Source organism: Notolabrus celidotus, chromosome 11, assembly GCF_009762535.1.
Source record: "Notolabrus celidotus isolate fNotCel1 chromosome 11, fNotCel1.pri, whole genome shotgun sequence".
Lineage (NCBI taxonomy): Eukaryota > Metazoa > Chordata > Actinopteri > Labriformes > Labridae > Notolabrus > Notolabrus celidotus.
Genome location: NC_048282.1, coordinates 13,689,411 through 13,710,553, shown reverse-complemented (window position 1 = coordinate 13,710,553; position 21,143 = coordinate 13,689,411). Strand labels below are relative to the sequence as shown.

Genomic DNA, 21,143 nt, shown 5'->3' with positions numbered 1-21,143 from the left:
GCTCACATCTCTACACACAAGGGATTTTTTCTTTACACATTTTATCTGGTTTAGAACCGTATCTGCTTTTACACCCCTATTCTGACAGTTACTTGGTTAACACCGGCACAGAGGAATATATAAATAAACTTGTGATCTCTCACAAGAGCGCAGACCTGTTCCAGTCTATTTTCAAATGTCAGTGAGTTTCACTTCTCAGCAATACAGGAAGGAAAGCTACAGCTTTACAGCAGAGCAACAGTTCAGGGCATCTGTTCAGATGTACTACAAACATCAGTAGCCAAATTACAAACTTCCAAGACTACAAACGTACTTCAACCAGCTGTAATTCAGGTATGTTTTATTACATTTCTTAACAAGTTTGTGTTGAACTCTTTTGATTTTCACATTCATGTTTCAGGCTTAAAATGTAAATGTCTCAGGAGTTCTCTGTGCAGCCTACAGGTATTTGGTACTGTAACACCACATGGAACCCAGGAGAATGCTCCTATCTGTGACCGTGGTGCTCATGCTCATTTCTTCAGCTTGTGGAGAAAACCCTGGGCTACAACTCGTTCTGAACAATAAAGGACTTCAGTACGGTAAGGCAATGTGAGATGGTTTCATTTCCTCAGAAGTCATTTTTTACTATGTGATCTATTAACACAGTTGGGTGGAGGGACAAATTAACTGCTTACCAGGCGTCACATTACTTTCCTCTAAATCAATTTTTATTAAAGGGACCAAATAAAGTCAAACTCTACTATCAAGATGTGATTATAGCTACTTTACAAGTGTTTATGCTGTTTGTCCCAGGAAAACATGTAGGGGCAGGGTGGATTCAGGACAAGCTGGAGCTCATAACTCTTCCTGATATCAATGGTGAAGTTGACCTTCGCACCTTGGGCACTGTATACTACACACTATCTGGGTAGGATTCCCATTCATGAGTTTCAAGATGTCTTTTTTTGGTTATAGTTGACGAGTGTATTTTCAAAATTGCGATTACCTCAGGATTTCAGGATAACACAATTCAGATCTGTATCATCACACCTGCTTACAAATATCTCTGCTCTCCCTGTGTGCACTAGCATCAACATAGTACAGTGCGACTTTCCAGAGCCGTCTGTGGAGTTCTATAAAGACGCCACAGGATTCAAGTCATCCATCTTGGGCCTCAGTGTTGCAATAGAAGGCGAGTGGAGGACACATTATGGCATAATGTGAGTTTTTCTTCATTTCTGCCCAATCCTCCTTGATCTTAAAGCCACTCACCCAAAGCTGTTCAATCAGAGTTTGTAGTAATGTTTGAAATCCAAATCTGAAGAGATGTAATCTTTTTAATTAACTTCACCACAATGTACAAAAGTCAAAATGATCAGTATCATATAAATCATTAATTTGAAGTGTATAAGTGGATAATTCAAATGGAAATATTGAGAGAGACATGTGCATAATGACAGAATGAGGAAGCACCAATATGTTCTCTGTTTAATCTGATGACCTCTATATACAGTCGGTAAATGTGTTTTTAAAGGTATACTGTCTTTGTCTCCAGTGCAATATGATCCTGTATTCTCGTGGTGAACATGGTTGATTTCAATGATGTCATTAAGATAAGTTAGTTAGTGATAGTAATGTAGTCAGTGATCTATAATGTATAACCTCCAACAGGACGGTTATGTGTTTTATTAACTAAGTTGGGTGGAGTGTCACAAAAAATATCAAAAGATATAAACCAGTGTTTGTGGTGTCTTCCTGTTCTTGCCACGAGGTATGTCTTTACACTGATATCTACTCAATTAATGTGAAATTTAAAAGTAACACCAATACAAGCTGATTTTTTTTTTGCCGTTTATTTTCAGAAAAGACCATGGATCATTCAACATGGCCTTATTAAGCGTTGATGTGACCTCTATCGTGAACCTGGGGAAAGATCCTGAGGGGCGTCTATCAGTTACTAGTGCCAGCTGTGATGCTCAAGTTGGGGATGTGAACATTCACTTCCATGGTGGAGCCAGGTACAGTAGAACAGGAAGAGAGAGAGAGATGAACAAGGCTAAACTGATGTCAAGATATAAACCTTGAAATGTCATTTTTCCAATAGCTGGATCATCCAGCGTTTTGTGAACTATTTTAAGGGGCATATCAAAGGTGAAATAGAGGGCAAAGTAAGTGTTTCTCTTTATCTTTGTTGTATTTATCAGTGGAGGTATGGTCTATCCTCTGTCATCATCAGATAGTGCTCATGTGATAAATAAATAAAGGTTTCCAGTGGTGAGTACTGTATGACATGCTTTGTGTCTTTGCAGATCTGTCCTGACGTTGAGCAATCAATTGTTATGTTGGAGGACTCCCTGCAGGCCATGAACGGTACTGCAGTCAGCGACATCTTCAGAGACCCACATTTGAAAAACATTTACACAATAATATCCGCAATGCAGGTCAAAGAATACTTTACATAAAGCCTCGAGTGAAAAAGTAGTCAGTAATAAAAATAAATCTATATATTCATTCTATCTTGATTAGTTTCCTTCGATGTGAATCAAGACCTCAACATTGACCTGCCTCTCAGTGGCTTACCCATCATTGATGCTTCAAGCCTGAATCTGGGTCTTAAGGTGAGGAGTCACACATTCAACAAGCTTTTTGGTCACATTACACATGCAGCTCTTGTAAGCACATGTCTATAAATATATGTGCAACATGCTCAGCAAATGTAATTTATAAATAGGGATGGAGCTTTTTGTTAAACAAAAAATAACAATGTATTTCATTATTTGCATCTCTTGATTTAAAGGGAGAGTTCTTAAGTATCAAAACTCCGAAAGTCCCTCCCTTTGATGCCCAACCTTTCACCATACCTGAGCAGCCAAGCTACATGTTGTCAATGGGCCTGTCTGAATACACTCTGAATTCAGCCTCATATGGATACTACTCAGCTGGATTGCTCAAGGCCCTCATCAATGACAGCATGGTAAGTGCCTCTGGAAAAAGTAATAGAATGACAAAGTAGAAGAAAGCAGGGAATACTGCCAGTCCAGTGTATAATTTCTTGCACTTTTATCAGCAGACCTAAACAAAGTCTTTAAATACTGTCTTTATCGCCTCAGATACCCCCACGCTCTCCTGTGCACCTAAACACCAGCTCAATGGGGCCTTTTATTCCTCAGGTAAGTTTACAACCGAACACTGGAGTTAAATTAGTTAATTTAATTACAGGCTTCATGTTACAACAGTTCTAGAGACTCAGCTCTATCATCAATCAACATTGAAATGGAGATCTTCCTAAAAGAAAATGCCCAGTATGAACAAGACTACATGACTGCATAGTGGTTCACACTTCAGCACTTCACTTTGCAAATGTATTCAACTTTACAGATTGTTCATGTCAGTCTGGGTTGGTTTACCAGTTATCGGCCACAGATAATTGGATTGCATTTTATGAAGCTTGTTAGAAAGACACAACTTTAGACTGTTGCTGTCAACTTTTTCAACCAGGGTTGTTTGATTTTGAAATGTTTCTTAAGATCAGGAAAAAAAGGAAGGACAGTGATTCATTTGGAGATGATCATAACTTCCTGTGAAGAAGAAGCTTGTGATTTTAAACATTACATAATCCTAAAAAACGAAAGCAAAGTTCTGTTTTCTTTAGTGGCTGTCACAAAAAATAATTGAGTGAAATTTTAAATGCAGGGTACATTGTATCAGTTATTTGCTCCATGTTTAATAACTTGCATGATTTTAAATATGAACTTCTATTTGCTCTCATCTGAATCATTACAATATACAGTATTGATATTCAAATGAAATCAAACTCTGTTGCTTGAATGTAAAATACTCCAGAGATCACCCAGATCTTAAAGTGTTCAAAATCCATCTGTTTCTCAGGCCCAAACATAGAAGATACACAATATCACTCAATGAACTACAATCAATGTTTCACATGTAGCAAGTACTTACAAAACCTCCCTATAACACAGTATATTATAAAATCCTTATTAACGTTGTAATGAATTAAGGGCTTTAGTCATACAATCAAAAATGCAGCACATGAGTTGCCTGTTCTCCCTGATTTTGCTACATCAGGACACCTTCTGTCCTTGTTGTGATGACGTCATATCAAGTTATGTCCTGAAATCTGCCTAAACTCTAGTGTTGCTCTAATCTAAAAAAAAAAAGGGAGTTCATTATTATATATTTATATATATTATATTATACCACTTTGATCATGTTTGTGCTTGCTACATGTGCTTCCTATGGATGCAGAATTTATGTTAAGATTGCCAAGATTACAAACCTTAAAAAGTTGGACCCATTAAGAATATTAAACCTAATATAAATGAAAACTCTTCCCAGACAAGGGCACTGTTAAGCTGAAAAAAACAAAAAAGAGATGAGTTGGATATATATATATATATATATATATATATATATATATATATATATATATATATATATATATATATATATATATATGTAATCGTAAACCTTAGATGACAAATCCAACCCCAACTCCATTGAGGCACATCTGTCTAACATGAGTCTGGTTCTACTCGAGGTTTCTACATGTTTAAAGGAAGTTTGTCCTTGCCGATTTAACTTGTTAAATGCTGCAAAGTGTTCTTCTCATGGTGGATTAAGATTAGATCAGACTGAGTCCTGTCTGTAAAATGGGACTGGATCTTATCCCGTCTTGATGTTGGGTCTTTGTTAATAATTTAACACAGTCTAGATCTGCTCTATTTGTAGAAGCATCTTGAAATAACGTTTGTTGTGATTTAGCGCCATATAAGTAAAGATTGATTGATTGATTGATTGATTGATTGATTGATTGATTGATTGATTGATTGATTGATTGATTGATATCTCTTAATAAAGCATTATATAAAATAGAGTCGAATCATTTTATCATGTGCCAGTGATAAAATTAACTAAAAGGGAAAAAGCAAGAGACTAAAATTATTTAGTCCAGCCACTCTCTTCCACACTTTTTCTTTCTATTTCTTTCTTTCCTAAGCTTCCCAAAACCAACAACAGCATGAAGTTCAATGTCAAAACCAGAATCACTATTCTAATAAAACCAATAAATAGATTTCACTTGCATCTTGTTGGTGGTGTGGTCATTGCTATTGAAGGAGTTGTTAATTGTTTTTGGTTTTAACTATTCATTAACATGTGCTGAAAGTTGTCAAAGACACAAAAATGTAACATCTTCTTTTTTTCTCTTTCTTAAGCTTCCTAAGCTTTTTCCAGACCTGCTGATGAATCTGCAGGTTTCTGCCACAGATTTTCCTCTGTTTTCCTTCCTGCCTGGTGTTGTTGATCTGGGCATCCAGGGGGGTGTAATGGCGTTTGCCATCCAGAAAAATGGCACTGAAACCGCACTGTTCGAACTCAAAGTTGTGAGTATGTTTTTGTTTCTGGACCTCAATATTTCCAAGATCACCTTTTTCAGTGTTTAGCTCTTGATTTCAACAACATATTTGCTAATATTAGCATACTTGCAGAGTAAAATAGATATCTAAGTATTTCACACATTGTAGATGCTGAGTAGGGCATTACTTGTGTTCCTCAGCTCTGTACTATCCACAGGACTTTGGGACACAGAAACACACTTTGCATCCCAAGAAAATAAATCTTATAGCGAACTTTTTTCACTCAAAGAATGACAGATTTTTAACAAACACTTTTGGACAATATAAATGATTACAGGTGCCATGGTATCTGCACTTTCTGAAATTGATGGACTGCTATTCTGAAATAATTTATTATGTATCATTTATTTAGGAAAACAAATAACAGAAGTAGGTTTCAGCATCTCAAATATGAGACATCTGTCATGTGGCTGAAAAATACAACAATATGATATTTAAATTCCATGAAAATAACCAAGATAAATCATAATGGTCATGTGCAGTTTTTGCAGTTTTGCTCTCTTTTTTCTTTCAGGACACAAAGTTCAGCAGTCAAGTGTGGATCGCTGGGGGCAAATTGAAGGGCTCCCTGAAAATGAACAAGTGAGCACAAACACATTTTGAAACACACACCTGAGTGTGAGTTGACAAAGCAAATGTACTAAATGTAATAATACTGCTTTCTTTCAAATAGTTTCACACTCACGCTGGCGTCAAGTAAAGTGGGACCCTTTGAGGTACATTTTACCAAACAAAAACTCCCTCATATTTCATGTTTATCACAGACAACCAAACAAGCACACAAACGAGGAACCAAACAAGAATTTAGAGTGTGACATTTCTCTTTGTAGACTGACAAATTGGAGGGGCTTGGGAGAATGGCAATACAATTAGTTGTGACAAATCTGAATGGTGAGTCTAAGTCACGTTTTTAAACATCTGTTCACTTTTTAGTCTCTCTCTGTCTTCTATGCATTGATCATTAGCCTGTGCTCATGCATGTGCTGCTAACACATAAGAAGTACTGCTCTCTGTAGGAATTACAGCTTCTTTTCCAACAAACTTATATTGTGAGAATTAATTTTTTTAAAAACATCTCTTTCTTGACATTTAATTTTTTCATTCCAGAGAAACTGGGTGAAGGTGTTGTTTTACCTAGAATGAGACAAGCACAGCTGGTCAACACAGTCCTGGAGGTGGAAAAGGTGAGTAACCGTAAAATAAAACACATTAATTATTGTTGGAAATATTTAGCATTTAAGTGAGATACTTCTGTTGGGCTGATCAGTGTCTCAATTTTCAACAGGGCTTCATAGCAGTCTTCTCAGATGCTCAGGTGCTGATGGCAGATGAAGACTTCAACTGACAAACTGACCCGTCAAATGAAGGTGCATCAAGCAAGGACGCTCTACATCTCAGACTTAAATTGTTGATCAATAAACATGCTGGATTTGTGTCTAACACACACAAAGAGCACTTCTGTTTAAAAGTTAAAGCTAAATGCACCTACCTGACTCCTGAATAGTTATTCATTTACTCATAATTATATATCCTTAATGTCAAATCAACAATAATCAAACCTTCAGTTCAACTTAACTAATACTGGTGAAGTTGTGTTCTCTCTGTCTGATCTTCTATTCACAAAATATACTAAATTAAATATTTTTTTAAGCATTCAGATGTGTACAGGCTCATTTGAATATAAACCAAGCTGAACATAGGGTTGCACATTTTGTCATTACAGCTTTTCTTCTGTCTTCTACACTTTTCTCCATCAGTGTGGTAAATTTGAAATAGAAGTATATATTTATGTATGTATATAAAAGGAAACCACAAATTTGTATTCTATTTATGGTTTGCACCATCATTTTGTGCACCACTATGCAATTATCTATATTTCCACAAGGGGGCACTTGATTTAAATAATACAAAATCCTTGGAAATAAAACAGACAAGGGGACTGATTTTGACTGTAATACCTAAAGTATGCAGATAAATCTGAAACTTACCATAAATTAAAACTTTCATGTAAAAAATATTTATATACATATGTTGTTCTTTTACCTGATACCCAATTTAGTTTTATTATTCAGTAAATAAAATATAAGTCTGTTTTCTGATACATTTGACAAATATTTACCCTTTCTATAAACAGCAATTGAGTCCTGACAGTCATCACTAAAGTCAAAGGCTGTCTGCTCTTTGATTGAAGCCAAAATCACAAAGACAAAAAAAACAAGTAGGACTTTAAATAAGCCTCAGACTCATTCTATGAGAACTTAAAGCATCTCCCTTTAAAACTCAACAGGTTACGTTTTTAATTTTTTTTAATTGGGTTTTTAGAATATTGCAATTTAAGATATCACCAAGAAGTAAACACATATGACAAAACACTCCATCACTAACTTCATGAAACAATGACATCTCTTTATTTTGAAACATTTCAGTGTGCATTTGTTAGACTCACAATGTTCACATTCTTGGAATGTAACACCACCAAAATATAAATATAAGCCTATTTACAGCCTATGTTTCTAAAATGTTCCCCATAGAAAAACATCACACTTCATTCATGAGAGGAGACACTGTGTGGACACTGACTGGCTGATCGGTCAGCGAGGGCAGCAGATAGCACTTCAGACTGAATGATCCGGAGCGGATGACGCATGACAAGACTGAATAATTACAACCAAGCTTTAAAAAATGAAACTCAGCTGATGGAAACAGTAGTGAAAAGCAGTGATACTAAAGTCAAATGGACATCTAAGGAACTGAAACAACAAATTGAGGAAAGGCAACTCCTGTGGAGCATCTTGGAAGACTTATGATGCCGTTACTTTAACAAAGACTTAGTTGAACCATATAACTATTACATTTTACAGAGGGAGGAAGAGAAGAAATAAATAGGAGTGGCAGAGTTATTAAGTCTACTTCCTCTCAATGAGGTCAAAAGAAAGAAGAAAACAGAGGATTGAACAATTGTCAACCATGTAGTACCCAAGAGGCCTCTATGGGAGAAGCAGTAGCAAAGATGTATTAAAACAGCACAAGCTAACAGTTTAAAAATCAGTCAATTCCACCTCAAGTCTTTGGCTAAAATACTCTATGGACACTATGAAAACAGAGCAGGCTTTTCCATGATCATAAATGAAGGATGTTGATGGAGTGAACCACACCCTGTAAAGCTGCTCTTAAAACACTGGTGAATGTTTACAACAAAATCAAAAACGCTGTCGTCAAAGCCACCATTTTCTCAGTGCTAATATGAATCCTGCATCTTAGTAAATTGCGACAACTTATTCCCCTGTTAAGTTAGTTTGTTTAAATAAGTTACACATTCAAGTATGAACCATTTCAGACTATGACAGTTTCCTAAAAAACACGTCAACTCAGTGTGACAGAGAACACGTTGAGAAGAGGGTCTCCACAAAGCAAGTCAATTCCATAAGTACCAGAAGGTATCAAAGCAAGTCAAGACCTGAATGACCTTTAGAAAAGCAATCCAACATGCTGATGTAAGCAGAGAAACCCACATAAGTTATGGGCTAGAACACTTGTGACAAAATTCCTTGGCTGGACTTCATGGTTGTATTAAATGTTAGTCAGCATCACTCCATGCTGTTCTGTGACAGGCTAAGACCCAGGACTGCACACACTCACTCAGAGAACCAGAAATCATCAACCTGATGGGACATTACTTTAAACTTTTGGGCTACTACTATTTTTGTTACAGTGAATCCACAAAACTGGCTTTCTTGTAAGGCCACTTCACCTGCACTCAACGCTGGCTGTCATGTGAGTTTTGCATCATCTAAGCGGTACAAGTCTTTACTACAAACAACCAGCTCAGACTTCTCCATCATACTCTGTGTCTGACTTCACAGGACAATGGAGAAGATCAGCAAGGAGCTTCAAATAGCACAACATACAGCTGTTGCAGCATGTAACTCCAAGTCACTGTTATATTTTGTTACAGCCTGTTTGAAGGGGGTGGTGTTTTTGTCAGTTTTGCTATACTAAGTGATATCTGCCATCCATAAAAAGTGACTTTGTTTCAGGGGCTTTGAATACCTGTCTTGTTGAAAAATGTTTGGAAACAGTAAGTACATAAAAGAGAGATTTAAAATACTAATGTGAGGGGGAGACAGGCAGAGAAGAGAAAAGTGTTCATATCTGATGTTGAGGCACAGTGTGATTTTTTTAAGAGCTTAAACATCACAAGACTGAGTCTCATGAGCTTCAAGTGCAGATTAATTCAACCCTGTCTGTGTTTTGACTATCATCAGCTCATCACTCCCCATCACTGCCCACACTGGCGAGTATCAAACTTGCTGTGCGGACCTCAGAGAAGAGAAGAACGGGAGGTTTTTTGTGATATTCACACAAAATCAACAAACGTTGAGCTGATGGTTGGTGTTGTGATGCAAAGTGTGCTGGAAGGTGAGGTGTAAGGAAATGTTTGAGAGGTCCATCGGTTCATGATGGTGGAGAAAGGAGAGTTGGGATCATTTGTCTGCGACGGCTGCTGCCATGGGAACACGTAGACTGCCACGAGCGGTTGCAGTAAACTCCTCAATCTCTGTGTTTAATCGTCTGATGACCCACTCCATTGCTTCCCGACCCTGAGACACAGAGTGAGTGTTAATACATAATGTGTTGTGACAGGTGCACTGTTACTTTAAGAGGTGTTAGGCCATCATCTACAGATTTATGAGGAGGTTTTCTGGGTGGACTCACCTTGCCAGCATTGACAGAGATGGTCTTAGCCATTAGATGCTCGAGGTAGCTGCTTAGACTGACACCTTTAACACTGATCAAAGCCTCTTGGGTTAGCACTGTCCTGGACACACAATTATACAAATAATAGGTTACAAACACCATTAAAAAAATCCAATAATTTCATCAAATTAACCCTCCTATTATCCTTAGGGTCAATTGGACCCTAGTTAATGTTTAACGTCTCTGAATTAGTGACTATCATCATTTGTTTGGCTTCATATTTCATGAATTTTGTAATTTAATGGGGACAACTGGGAAAACATAAAATTAAAATGTTGATATGTTCCAATTTCCTGAAAAAAAAATTACACATCGGTGTTCCTTGGGGTCAATTTGACCCCAGGATGTTTTAGCTGTATACAACATAAGAAATATCAACATTTTACACATATTAGTTTTGGTTGTTTTGGATGATATTGAGGTCACTATAACCAAGGACACTTCCGCATGTGACTGCAGGAGCTGGGATCGAACTGCCAATCTTCAGATTGAGATATAATATTTCCAGCCACCATGTCTCTAAAGACATTTAATGATGTGTCCTGTGTCATTTGTTTTGAAAACATAGAAACAAGGCAGGGCCAACGAGAGCATGACAAACTTGCATTAGTTTGATGTTCTGTTTTACAAATAAAGTCCTTCTAAATGCTTTAAATTGTGTTTATACTTGAAATATATTTTATTTAAAAGGACTATTTAGGTAGTCAACAAAGAAACAGAGTTCCTGACACATACACCTGGGTAACAATCAGTTTCTGGAGGTTTAAATTGCTGGGGTCAAATTGACTCCAAGGATAAAAGATATTAGTAAATTTGAGGGTAACAGGAGGGTTAAGAACAATTCATTATAATTTAAAACAGTTGTATGTTAAGCTTTATAAAATAAAACTTGAGTCCCTTACTTTTCAGGATCCTGGGGATGTGGCTTGTATGTCAACTTCTCATCCACAGATACCAGGTTAGTGAAGGAAATCTGATTGGGCGAGAAAAAAAGAAGCATTGATCAGCATATTTACATTGTTTACAGTCACTAAGTACTGGCTTTCTTTCTGCTGTACCTTACATGAAGTATCACTCTAATAACACAACAACAGCTTATAACAGTACTGTTAAATTCTCAATCAAACACGATGACATCACAACTCACATTCGTAGATTTCAGCTCAAAGGTCTTCTCTTTGGGGTCCACCACCGAATGTTCCTGAACATAAGTGCACGTTCTCGTAACCCCAATGATCTGCAGGAAAGAGGCACAAAATCCAAAGTGAGCTGATACCATGCTAATTAATTGTAACAACACATCAGAGTAAAACTTCATAACAAGATGGGTATCAAATGGCTGAATTTGATTTAATCTACCAATTAACAAAAGTATTTTCCTTAAAAATGAATGTGAGGATTGTGGCAAACTGAAATAATCTAGTAACTAGACAGTTTATATACTATGTTAGAGCTATTTGTTTAGTTTTTGCATTTATTTTAGAATTAATAAGTAGTATTAGTTGTTAGATTTATCCAAAACCTTTCTTTTTTATAGGTAATTCAAGCTGGATTTGGGGGATATATTTTTTGCTAGTCATGTGTTTAGTATATTAAGATTTTTTGTATATTTAGTATTTATTTTCTTTGTTTTGTTTGTTTGGTGATTAGGAACTGTGGACATCTGAGGTTATTTAGGTAGGTAGGTGGCAGAAGGCCAGCATGCACCTGGGAGGGCCTATGGTTTTTTACCAGCGCAAGAGAGGCAGCAGGAGCCGTGATTTTCTTTGTTCCTTTTGTTTGCTTGCCTGTCATCAAAATAAACCATTGGAAACTACTGAACTGTTGCATGGACAATGGACTTCTTTTGCCTGCGTACATCACATCCCCATTGTGCATCAGTGACCCTTTGTTTAGTTAAAGTTTGAGTTTGATACTTTAATAATTCTTTGAGTTTTTTATGATAAATGGCCACCACACTATTTAACAGAACTAAATCAGTCATACAGAATAAGTTCATCAAACAGAATTTAATACATCTGACACAAGGGCTTCTGTTACTTCTAGTAAAGGCTGCTGGACACTACATGCTTTGACAGCAGATTCTGCTAATCTCTTATCTCTTCCACTTTCCAAATGAAAGCTATTCTCAAATATGTCTATAATAAACAAAATGTGACCCTCCCCCTCCCACTCCCACTCAGTGCTTCTCCTATCATGTGACTTACAGACTTAGCCATAGCAGGGAGCCCCCACTCTGTGCTGAGTAGTCTGGTGCTGTGTAACCGTCCCTGCGTGTCCACACTTCTGTCCAGAACATCCACACCAAACACACCGGGGTTCATTGGGTTGGGGTACTTCTGCATCGCCGCATTTGTTACAGTCTCCCATGGATGGCTGTAAAAAAAAAACGGCATTGAGAGAAGGACACAGCTCATTTCAGCTAGCCATTTAACAGTCTAACAAGAGCTGCCAATGTTAGCATTTTGATAACTGTGATGCTATTAGTGTGCATAATACAACAATATAGTTTGATGTACTAATAGAGTTTGTGACAAGATGAAAATAAAGAAGTAGCAGTCAGATGTATTTATAGTGCAAGCTTTTAAGCTGAGCTAAAGCATTGAAAAAAGCCACACACACTAATCGTCATCATTTCCAAGCATGACATGAAACATCATGCTAATCAAACAGGTGCATCTAATTATGTATTACAAGCAATGAAGAGGTTCACAATCATGCCAAACGAGCAACCAACTGTACTTTATGACGCCGGCAGGTATCATAAAGTGAAGGGAATATTTAACAGACTTATCAAATACCCTACAAAGTTTCTTACCCATGTTTTAAACAATTCTTAGATTCATTTGATTTTAGAGATGTGACGTTCACAAACGAGTCAGTCTTTTGAACGGCTCTTTTAAGTGACCGATGGGAGCTGTTTTTATATGCAGATTACCCACGCTGCCTTCACATGTCACCTGCGTGCCCCATGACTCTTTTGTTCACACTTATTGTCTACACCTTGTTGTTGTTTACATTGTTTTGATGTGGATTCGAGTCAAGGAGCTGAGCTCTTGTTTGTAAAGTAGTTCAGGTGTAGAAACGCCCGGTGGGGTAGATACAATTTAGCATTCACATTTTAATAATGTCCTAATTTGATTCTAGTTGTATTTATATTTTTATATACATACATATTTATTCTTATTTCTGTATTAGTTTCTGTATTGTTAAAATATTCTTGTGTGGAACATTTTACAGTAAAGTTGTTTTGCATGGAAGTTATCTGTAGCCTGCCTACTTTTTATAGCGCCACAAAGTTTTAGGTGAGGGAAAATTCAAAATAGTGATCACACTGTTGAAGCATGGGGATATAGCACCATCTTATGTAATGTTTACAATGCCAAATGACATGATAATCAATATTTCAGAATATTCTCCCAACAATAGAGTATATATATATTGGTGGGATGTGTAAGTTTGAATTATTCTGATCCAAATCTTATCTTATAACAGCTACCAGTGATTGTTTCCTTGATAAAAACGAGTTAACCCTGGTTGACTGCTACAAAATAAATAAATAAAAGAGCCATAAATCCCATCTCTATTTGGTATTACCAAATAAAACTAGCAAAAACAAAATGGAGGAAACAGGAGGAGGAACGCCCCCTCCACTGACCACCTCCACCATTGACCTATCTAGAAACTTCTGGTATTGGACAACATGTGTCAGTGTTAAACATTTATCCATCTATGAACAGCAAGGATAAATAAAAACAGACGATCACTTTGTTTTCATGTGTTGTACTTAGTGTCCTGACAGACTGTTATGTAACACCCTGTGAACACGATACATAATGATATTTTAGGAGACAGAGCTTTTATCCCTGTTTCTAAAAGAATCGTGAATACTTACACTATTATGAAGTAGTGACTGATTTACCGCATAAAAATAAAAGGTTAAAAATAAACAATTCGACGATCGTAGCTTCAGATAGCTACATGTAGCTTGTTGGCTAACGCTTCATCAACTTAGTTTAAAAGTACACAAAGACACATTTCACTTCTTGTAGGAAAACTTCAAACACACTGCTGACAGTAGGTTACATTTACTATGTTACACAAACTGCATAAGCGAAACAACGTTGTCTAGTTTGTCGTGGACTCTTGTTCTAAAGTTACCTTAACTTAGCTGTTCTGAAGCTAGCAGCTGTGATCCGGACAGTCTGTAAAAACTAACGATACCACAGAAAAGCTGAGACTTTAAAGGTTTCTGTGTAAGAGGAATCATCATGGGAAGAAAACTACTCACTTGAAAATGTGCTCTGACGCCCAGATCTTCATTTTTAAGGCTTTTGTGTCAGGGCTCGGGAGCCGGGCGACTAATGACAGCGTGACCGCCGGCGTGAGGAAGGCTGGAGGAGGGTCGACAGAGAGAACTGCGCCTTTAATACAGAGATTCCCCCTGCTGTCAGAAACAAGTACTACAGGTCGTCCACCACAATCCATCTGAATATTATCCATCTCATTATTTACTGTTTTTTTTCTCATTCAATAGTCTTTATTTATTTCTATTATTGTTAACATTGTAGAATAATACTGAAGACATCAAACTATGAAAGAACATATATGGAATTATTTAATTAACAAAAAAGTGATAAACAAACAAAAATATGCTTTATATTTTTAATTCTTAAGTAGCCCCCTTTGACCTTGATGACAGCTTTGCCAACTCTTGGTATTCTCTCAATCAGCTTCATGAGGTCTCTAGGAATGGTTTAATAATAATAATGATAATTATGCATTTCATTTATAGGTGCCTTTCTTGACACTCAGGGTCACCTTAAAACATTAAAACAAACAGTTTAAATAACAAATACAATTTAAAAAGTTTTAAAAGAACTGACAGTTGAGTTTTGAATGAACACGTGAACCTTGCCAAGAGTTAATTTGAGGAGTTACTTATGTTTTTAATGTGTTTGAGACCATCAGTTGTGTTGTTAAGAGGTTTGGTTAGGATAGCACTCTTTGACTACTGCTGTAATCCAGATTATTATTATTATTATTTTTATTTAGCTTTTCCATTATACATATTTACACCATAACAAACAAACAAATGAAACAGAAAAGACAAATTAACATTTAAACAAAAGAAAACAGGACTAGCAACACATGCAACCAAGCGCTCCTTAAATAAAAGTAAGCTGAAAGAAAATAAAAATAACACACATTGGTACTTTATTGATTCCCGTGGGGAAATTCAGTTGTTGCAGCAACACAGACATAGTAGCAAGAGTAGTACAAAATAATAGAGCACAAATAGAGAAAAAATAAATAAATAAATAAAAAATACAAATAAAAATAGATAAATAAAAATGAAATAAGAATATAATTTACCAATAGAGCCAAATAAAACCACATAACAGTTATAATTTGATATTTGTTTGATATCAGACTATTTACTTTCCTTTAAACTGAACACTTGAACCGTAGATACATTCCTCATAGTTTCAAAACTCACTCAATACATCATCATTATACAACCCAATTCAAACTAATCTCTACCAAAGAAGGTCCTTCAATAGAAATAGTTAGTAGACTACTAGGTTACAATGTTACATCATACAACCAACAAACCATACTACAGATTATACCATTTCACAGCAGCAATACTTTCAAAATCACCAAAATGTTTGGAAAAATCAGAAATTAAAACGAAAATAAGGATAATCTTATCACTTTTTATCACTTCAAGTTTAGACCAATGGCCCTGTTTTGATCAAATAGATTGGGGGTATTAAGATGGTCTGGACAGGTGACCGTCAATCACCTGGGATCTTTTTCTTAATATTTTCTATTTTAGGTTGTTTTATGTACAGCACTTTGTGTTGCAATGCCATTGTATGAAGCGCTTTATAAATAAAGTCTTATTAATTGATTGACTCATTGATTGATTGGTTGATTGATTGATTGGTTGGTTGATTGATTAATTGATTGATTGATTGATTGATGAAAGGTGCTATAGAAATAAAGTTGAGTTGAGCAGAGCTCTTGGTAATGGCAGAGATCAACTTATCTCGTCTGACGTCATCACGCACAGTTGGGACCTACGCCATGTCCATATAGTCCTGAAGGTGGCAGTAAAGCTGTGTGTTCCCTAAATACTACAAAAGAAGAAGAAGAAGTAATCCTTCCTATCTGTCCTTGAAGCTACAAAGAAGGCAAGATGGTTGCATACTGGAGACAGGCAGGCCTAAGGTAAAAACATTCAAATATATACTGAAAACATACGTTTTGGGTTGTCATGTTTTTATTGAGGGTGTTTCATGAAAACAGAATACTATACCGTAGTCCTGTCCCACATCCCGTTCAACAAATAACCTATCATAGCTTCTACAGCAGCTTTCTACCCTTGTGTTGAACATACTATGCTAACCTTAGAGAACAGAAACCACTGAAGAAGTATACATGTGTTGATAATGTAATAGTTATTAAACAAGCAGGGTTTTTTTCTTAGTCTAACAACTGAGTCAATGTTACCTCCTCTGTAGCATGTGGCTAACCAATGTGTGTCCTCTCTGCAGCTACATTCGCTTCTCCTCTATCTGCGCCAGCGCGGTGCGAGCTGCCATGAAACCGCAGGTCAAAGCCGAGGCGATGAAGGCCGCAGAATCTAACGTCAAGGTTTTTAAACCCAAAACAGCAGCTTCATGTAAGTTTATCAAATATGTTATGTTGTTGGTGCGGGAGGAGAACTGTCATATTAACACATGCACATAATGTTCTCACGGTCCATGGTCGTTTATGTACGCAGGCCGACGAGGGGCAGCTATGACATTGAGTGTTGACAGTGTAGAAGTGTCCATTCATTTACAAAGCCATACTTTATTGTCATGCACGCTCCCTGTGAAGTAGGCCTATAATCTGTCCCTTTATTTAAATGAAATAACTGTAGACTTAACTTAATGGATCACACAGGACAGTAACAAAGGTCAATTTATAATGCTGCTTTTTTTGGTTTTGGTTATCCACTAATCTTTCAGCTTCATTGATATGTTATACATTATATATTTGCAGAGGTGTCAAAAGTATTCACATTTATTACTCAAGTAGAAGTATAAATACTAGGGTTTAAAAAGACTTCTGTAGAAGTATCAGCTCAAGCTTTTTACTCAAGTAAAAGTACTGGTTTCAAAACTACTTCAAAGTATAAAAGTAATGTAAGGAAAAAAATATTACATTAAGGACAAAAGCTTAGGCTGCGCCACAGGGGCCTATAGTGCACTACCCCACCTCCCCCCCCAAAAAAACATGTTTCTAAAGGCCATAATGACTATAATGTTAAAATAATATGTTAATGTAATATGTTAATTTTGAACGATGACAAGCTGGAATGAAAACAAGCCGAAATGAAATAAGAGTAGCGAGGCCATTTTTAAAATGTAAGGAGTGGAAAGTACAGATAATTGCGTGAAAATGTATGGAGTACAAGTAAAAAGTAGTCTCCAGTAAAGTATAGATACCCAAAATTTGTACTTAAGTAAGGTAACCAAGTATTTGTACTTCGTTACTTGACCCCTCTGTATATTTGTTAAGGTGTAGCAATATTTTATAACAGATCTTGATAATTCATATACTGCATTTCTCTCTCTAACACCGTTATTTCAAGAGTTATCATGCTTTTTACATAATCTAAACTTAACTGCACATTCACCAATGTATCTATTTGTGGAAATTAGAGTTATAAGGCATCCTCTACCAAAATTAGATTACTTTACACAATGCATCAGCTACCTGAATATTCTATCTGTGAAATGATTATAGCAACTTGGAGTGTTAGCAACTAAAACAAATGCATCATTAATGTATTCAAAATTGCCCTGTCTTCATGGAGTATTAGATATTTTAGCAGTCATCATGCCTTAACCAGTGAATTTGACAGAGGTCATGTGGAAGTTTATTGCAAGGGAATTTTGTTTCATGTAGCTTAAAAAATACTGTCCTTTTAGACAAACTCTGAAACTGTTCTCACTACTCTGAAACATTACTTTGTTAAAGGTCATTTCAGTAATATTAACTCTTTTGTTATGTTTTCCTTCCAGGATTTGACACCACAATGTAGATACGTTTTCCCTTGAGTTGTGAGGTCCTGTCACTGTCTTGCCCTGCGGAGGAGAGGATGGATAACATCAAGATGAGGTGTTCCAGTCTGGGGGGACCTGAATGAATTTGTTTCCCCTTTAATTTGTGATGAAAAAACTATTAAAGATGGATAACCAAAATACATTTTGTTTCCTTGTGTTCCTGTCTTGATATTGATGATGATGATAATGATGGTACAGTATACAGGCAAGTCAACAGTTTGTCTGGGACCATTTTTATTTTGGTATAAATTAAACAGTTCATAAGTCTCAACAGTCATTTACAGAAACATTGTATTTACAGAGGTATGGATGCATTGATCCCTCACGACTTCAATTGTTTGTTGAAATTTCATTGTTCTCCTAAGGATCTAAGTCAAGGAATAGGATGCTATATGAAAACCTGAATCTAAAATGACTACAAATGCATGCACTGCTCAGTGGACTAAAAAACAAATAACTGGTAGGGACTTAATTTGAGTAGCTGAAGTTAACTGGTATTACTATTTAATGCCTTCTTAATCCCCAACATTCACATTTTGAATGTTTCCCTTGCACACAGTCCTTTCTGGTACAAATTCTACTATGATGATCTCATTGAATCTATTAGCTCACCAATCAAACCACATTTTCTCACCATATACACCATCTGATTTATCTCTGTGTTGACCTTCAAAGCTTGCACCTGCCAAGAACCTCGCATATCAAGATGTAGCAGGGTACGAGAGGGACATTTTGCTCAGTGGCACTTCAGCAGGGCTCTTAATTATTGTTGATCATCAATGAGAATTCCCCGTTGCTGATACAGTTCTTCACTGCACTTATATTGCATTAAAACTCCAATTAATTGAAAAAATGTATGTGCTCTTAATGATCCCTTCTGAATAAAGGGAGTTCAATGAACTTCACTTAGGTGTCCTTTAATATGGTGAAATATTCCATCAAACCCTAATCGTCTTTCTTGTCTCTGGTCATCTTGATCATGGTCTCTGGGGATCTGTAAAGGAAGATGAGTTTCTCAAACAGTGTCTCCTCAAGCTCCATTTCTCCAGTTTCTCTAACAACAAAAATGTCTGTGCAGGTCTTCAGGACCCGGTCCACACATGGCAGCTCCTCAAACATGATGGACCTGGAGATCCCGTTGAAGAACTCCCTGACGAACTTTCCAATGACCAGTACTACGGACATGTATAGGCCTACGATGCTGCAACAAAAAGAAGAGAGGCGGTTACAAAGAAAATCTTGAGTCTTAAGTTTGAAAAAAGCACCTTTCAAAAAATACTGTGAGTGAGTAATCAAGACAGAAAGGAAGAAGTGCAAACAAAAAAAAAAGTCAAACAACATCATGACACCTGATGCTGCTCTGTAAAACTCTGTCTGGTGTCTGTTCAGAATGCCAAACAGTGACAGCTGTCTTATATGAAAGAGTCCTGTGAAGGTTTGAATTATGTCTGTCTATCTTGGATAAAGTTTTAAATATTTTTGGGGCATGTCCACCATCTGATCCCAATAGCAGAAGAAAGGAGGCAGCAGCCAGAGCCAGTGGGTCTTTGGCTGTGTGTGTTTGGCATCTTCCTATATTAGTGACTATGCCTTCAGCGGGAAGAGGGTGTTTTCTTTGAGGCCTTAGACTTACTTGTTTTGATTTTGGTTATTGTGGTAATTTTAGCTAATAGTGTTTGGATTTTGTTTCAGGTAGTTGAGCTTGTCTTTTGTTAGTGTTTTTTGACCGAAGCATGTTCCAAGTTGTTAATTTGTCCTTAGTTTTTTAAGTAAATCCTTTGTTTGCTTATACTTTGTTCCCTTCTTTACACTAGGGTCAATTTTTATTGTTACTCGCCTTCATCCCCTAACCATCTTTGGAGATGTCAACATCACCAGATGTTGGGTAACATTCGGATTAATATACAGTTGCTTTAAGTTTGGCTTGAGAAACTTAACACTGACTAACTGCTAAGTATCTTTAGATGTAAAATACATCCTGAAACATTAAAATAAAAAAACAAGGCTTGGTTTGAGGTATGAAGTCCATAATAATAAGATATTTCTAACTAACTGCAGGTGTAATAAAATGATTCGTACCCGTGTCCAGCCAGGAAGCCAAGACTTGAGGGGCTGACTTTATCACTGAAGATGGTTATCTCGATGCTGTCACATTTGTGACTGGAGGCAGGAACTGGGGAGCACTCCTCCACAACCCACCACTGGTCTGTGTCTTTCTCTGAAGACCCATTGACCTGTTGAATTTCTAGTGACATAGGTCTGAAGAAGGCCAGTACGTGGACTGAAGGATCTAGGAGAGGACATATCAGAGAGATGCAAAGAGGATCAGTACCCTGATCAGCTGATAGATTACCTGCCCTACTATTACATAGTGTAAACACAATGCAGTTAATATCTATTAAAGAACTAGAATTGCAGACAAACATGATACATGCAGATGTACAAAATGATAATATTTGTGTTATGAAAACAACTAAAGGAGTACATAGCCATAAAATCCAAATGACAGCATGAATTGTCCTACATGAAACAGTAATGATACACCCGAGTCACTGACGGCAGGTCATCAACATTTAAATAGTTGAGGAGGTGCTGCCATATTGAAATGTTTCCCTGGAGCGTAGCACTCAGATGAATGGGACAGACGGGTAAAGCAAAGCATAATGCTTCCTCTAACTTATTCTATGGGCAGAAAGGCCAACACTCTGTCTTATGTTCAATGGATGTTAAAATTTAACTTGCCTACTGTCATCCTGGTTGCCATCTTGGACACTGTTCCTTTGGGACCCCTGATGTATTTCGGCAACAGTGAATTAATAATCCTATGGGAAAAAGGCTCAAGTCA

The 21,143-nt window shown here is 36.7% G+C and overlaps 4 protein-coding genes across 4 annotated transcripts in view; 2 read left to right on the top strand and 2 right to left on the bottom strand.

Annotated features, from left to right (window-relative positions):
• Window positions 1-22: 22 nt before the first annotated feature.
• Window positions 23-7,360, top strand: bpifcl (BPI fold containing family C, like). Its single transcript, XM_034696842.1, has 16 exons — window positions 23-333; window positions 438-581; window positions 796-910; window positions 1,071-1,202; window positions 1,845-2,000; window positions 2,087-2,150; window positions 2,292-2,352; window positions 2,509-2,600; window positions 2,780-2,956; window positions 3,093-3,152; window positions 5,217-5,384; window positions 5,932-5,999; window positions 6,091-6,133; window positions 6,248-6,308; window positions 6,525-6,601; window positions 6,703-7,360. The coding sequence occupies exons 2-16, from the start codon at window positions 467-469 to the stop codon at window positions 6,760-6,762; spliced, it is 1,449 nt and encodes a 482-aa protein (XP_034552733.1). The 5' UTR covers window positions 23-333; window positions 438-466; the 3' UTR covers window positions 6,763-7,360.
• A 442-nt stretch (window positions 7,361-7,802) lies between these two features.
• LOC117821313 (PRELI domain containing protein 3B-like) lies at window positions 7,803-14,599 on the bottom strand. Its single transcript, XM_034695504.1, has 6 exons — window positions 14,467-14,599; window positions 12,383-12,551; window positions 11,323-11,412; window positions 11,078-11,148; window positions 10,134-10,236; window positions 7,803-10,018 (listed from the first exon to the last, which is right to left on the bottom strand). The coding sequence occupies exons 1-6, from the start codon at window positions 14,496-14,498 to the stop codon at window positions 9,902-9,904; spliced, it is 582 nt and encodes a 193-aa protein (XP_034551395.1). The 5' UTR covers window positions 14,499-14,599; the 3' UTR covers window positions 7,803-9,901.
• A 1,678-nt stretch (window positions 14,600-16,277) lies between these two features.
• Window positions 16,278-18,440, top strand: atp5f1e (ATP synthase F1 subunit epsilon). The gene is made up of 3 exons (XM_034695505.1): window positions 16,278-16,412; window positions 16,739-16,866; window positions 18,257-18,440. Coding segments are annotated over exons 1-3 (162 nt in total). The 5' UTR covers window positions 16,278-16,380; the 3' UTR covers window positions 18,259-18,440.
• A 75-nt stretch (window positions 18,441-18,515) lies between these two features.
• Window positions 18,516-21,143, bottom strand: part of si:dkey-11f4.7 (piezo-type mechanosensitive ion channel component 2) — a 33,599-nt gene continuing 30,971 nt past the window's right edge. Inside the window, exons 53-55 of the mRNA XM_034695502.1 lie at window positions 21,041-21,120; window positions 20,378-20,588; window positions 18,516-19,499 (exon numbers count right to left, since the gene is read on the bottom strand). Coding sequence (XP_034551393.1) covers window positions 19,244-19,499; window positions 20,378-20,588; window positions 21,041-21,120 — 547 coding nt within the window. The 3' untranslated portion in view covers window positions 18,516-19,243. The remainder of the gene's footprint in view (window positions 19,500-20,377; window positions 20,589-21,040; window positions 21,121-21,143) is intronic.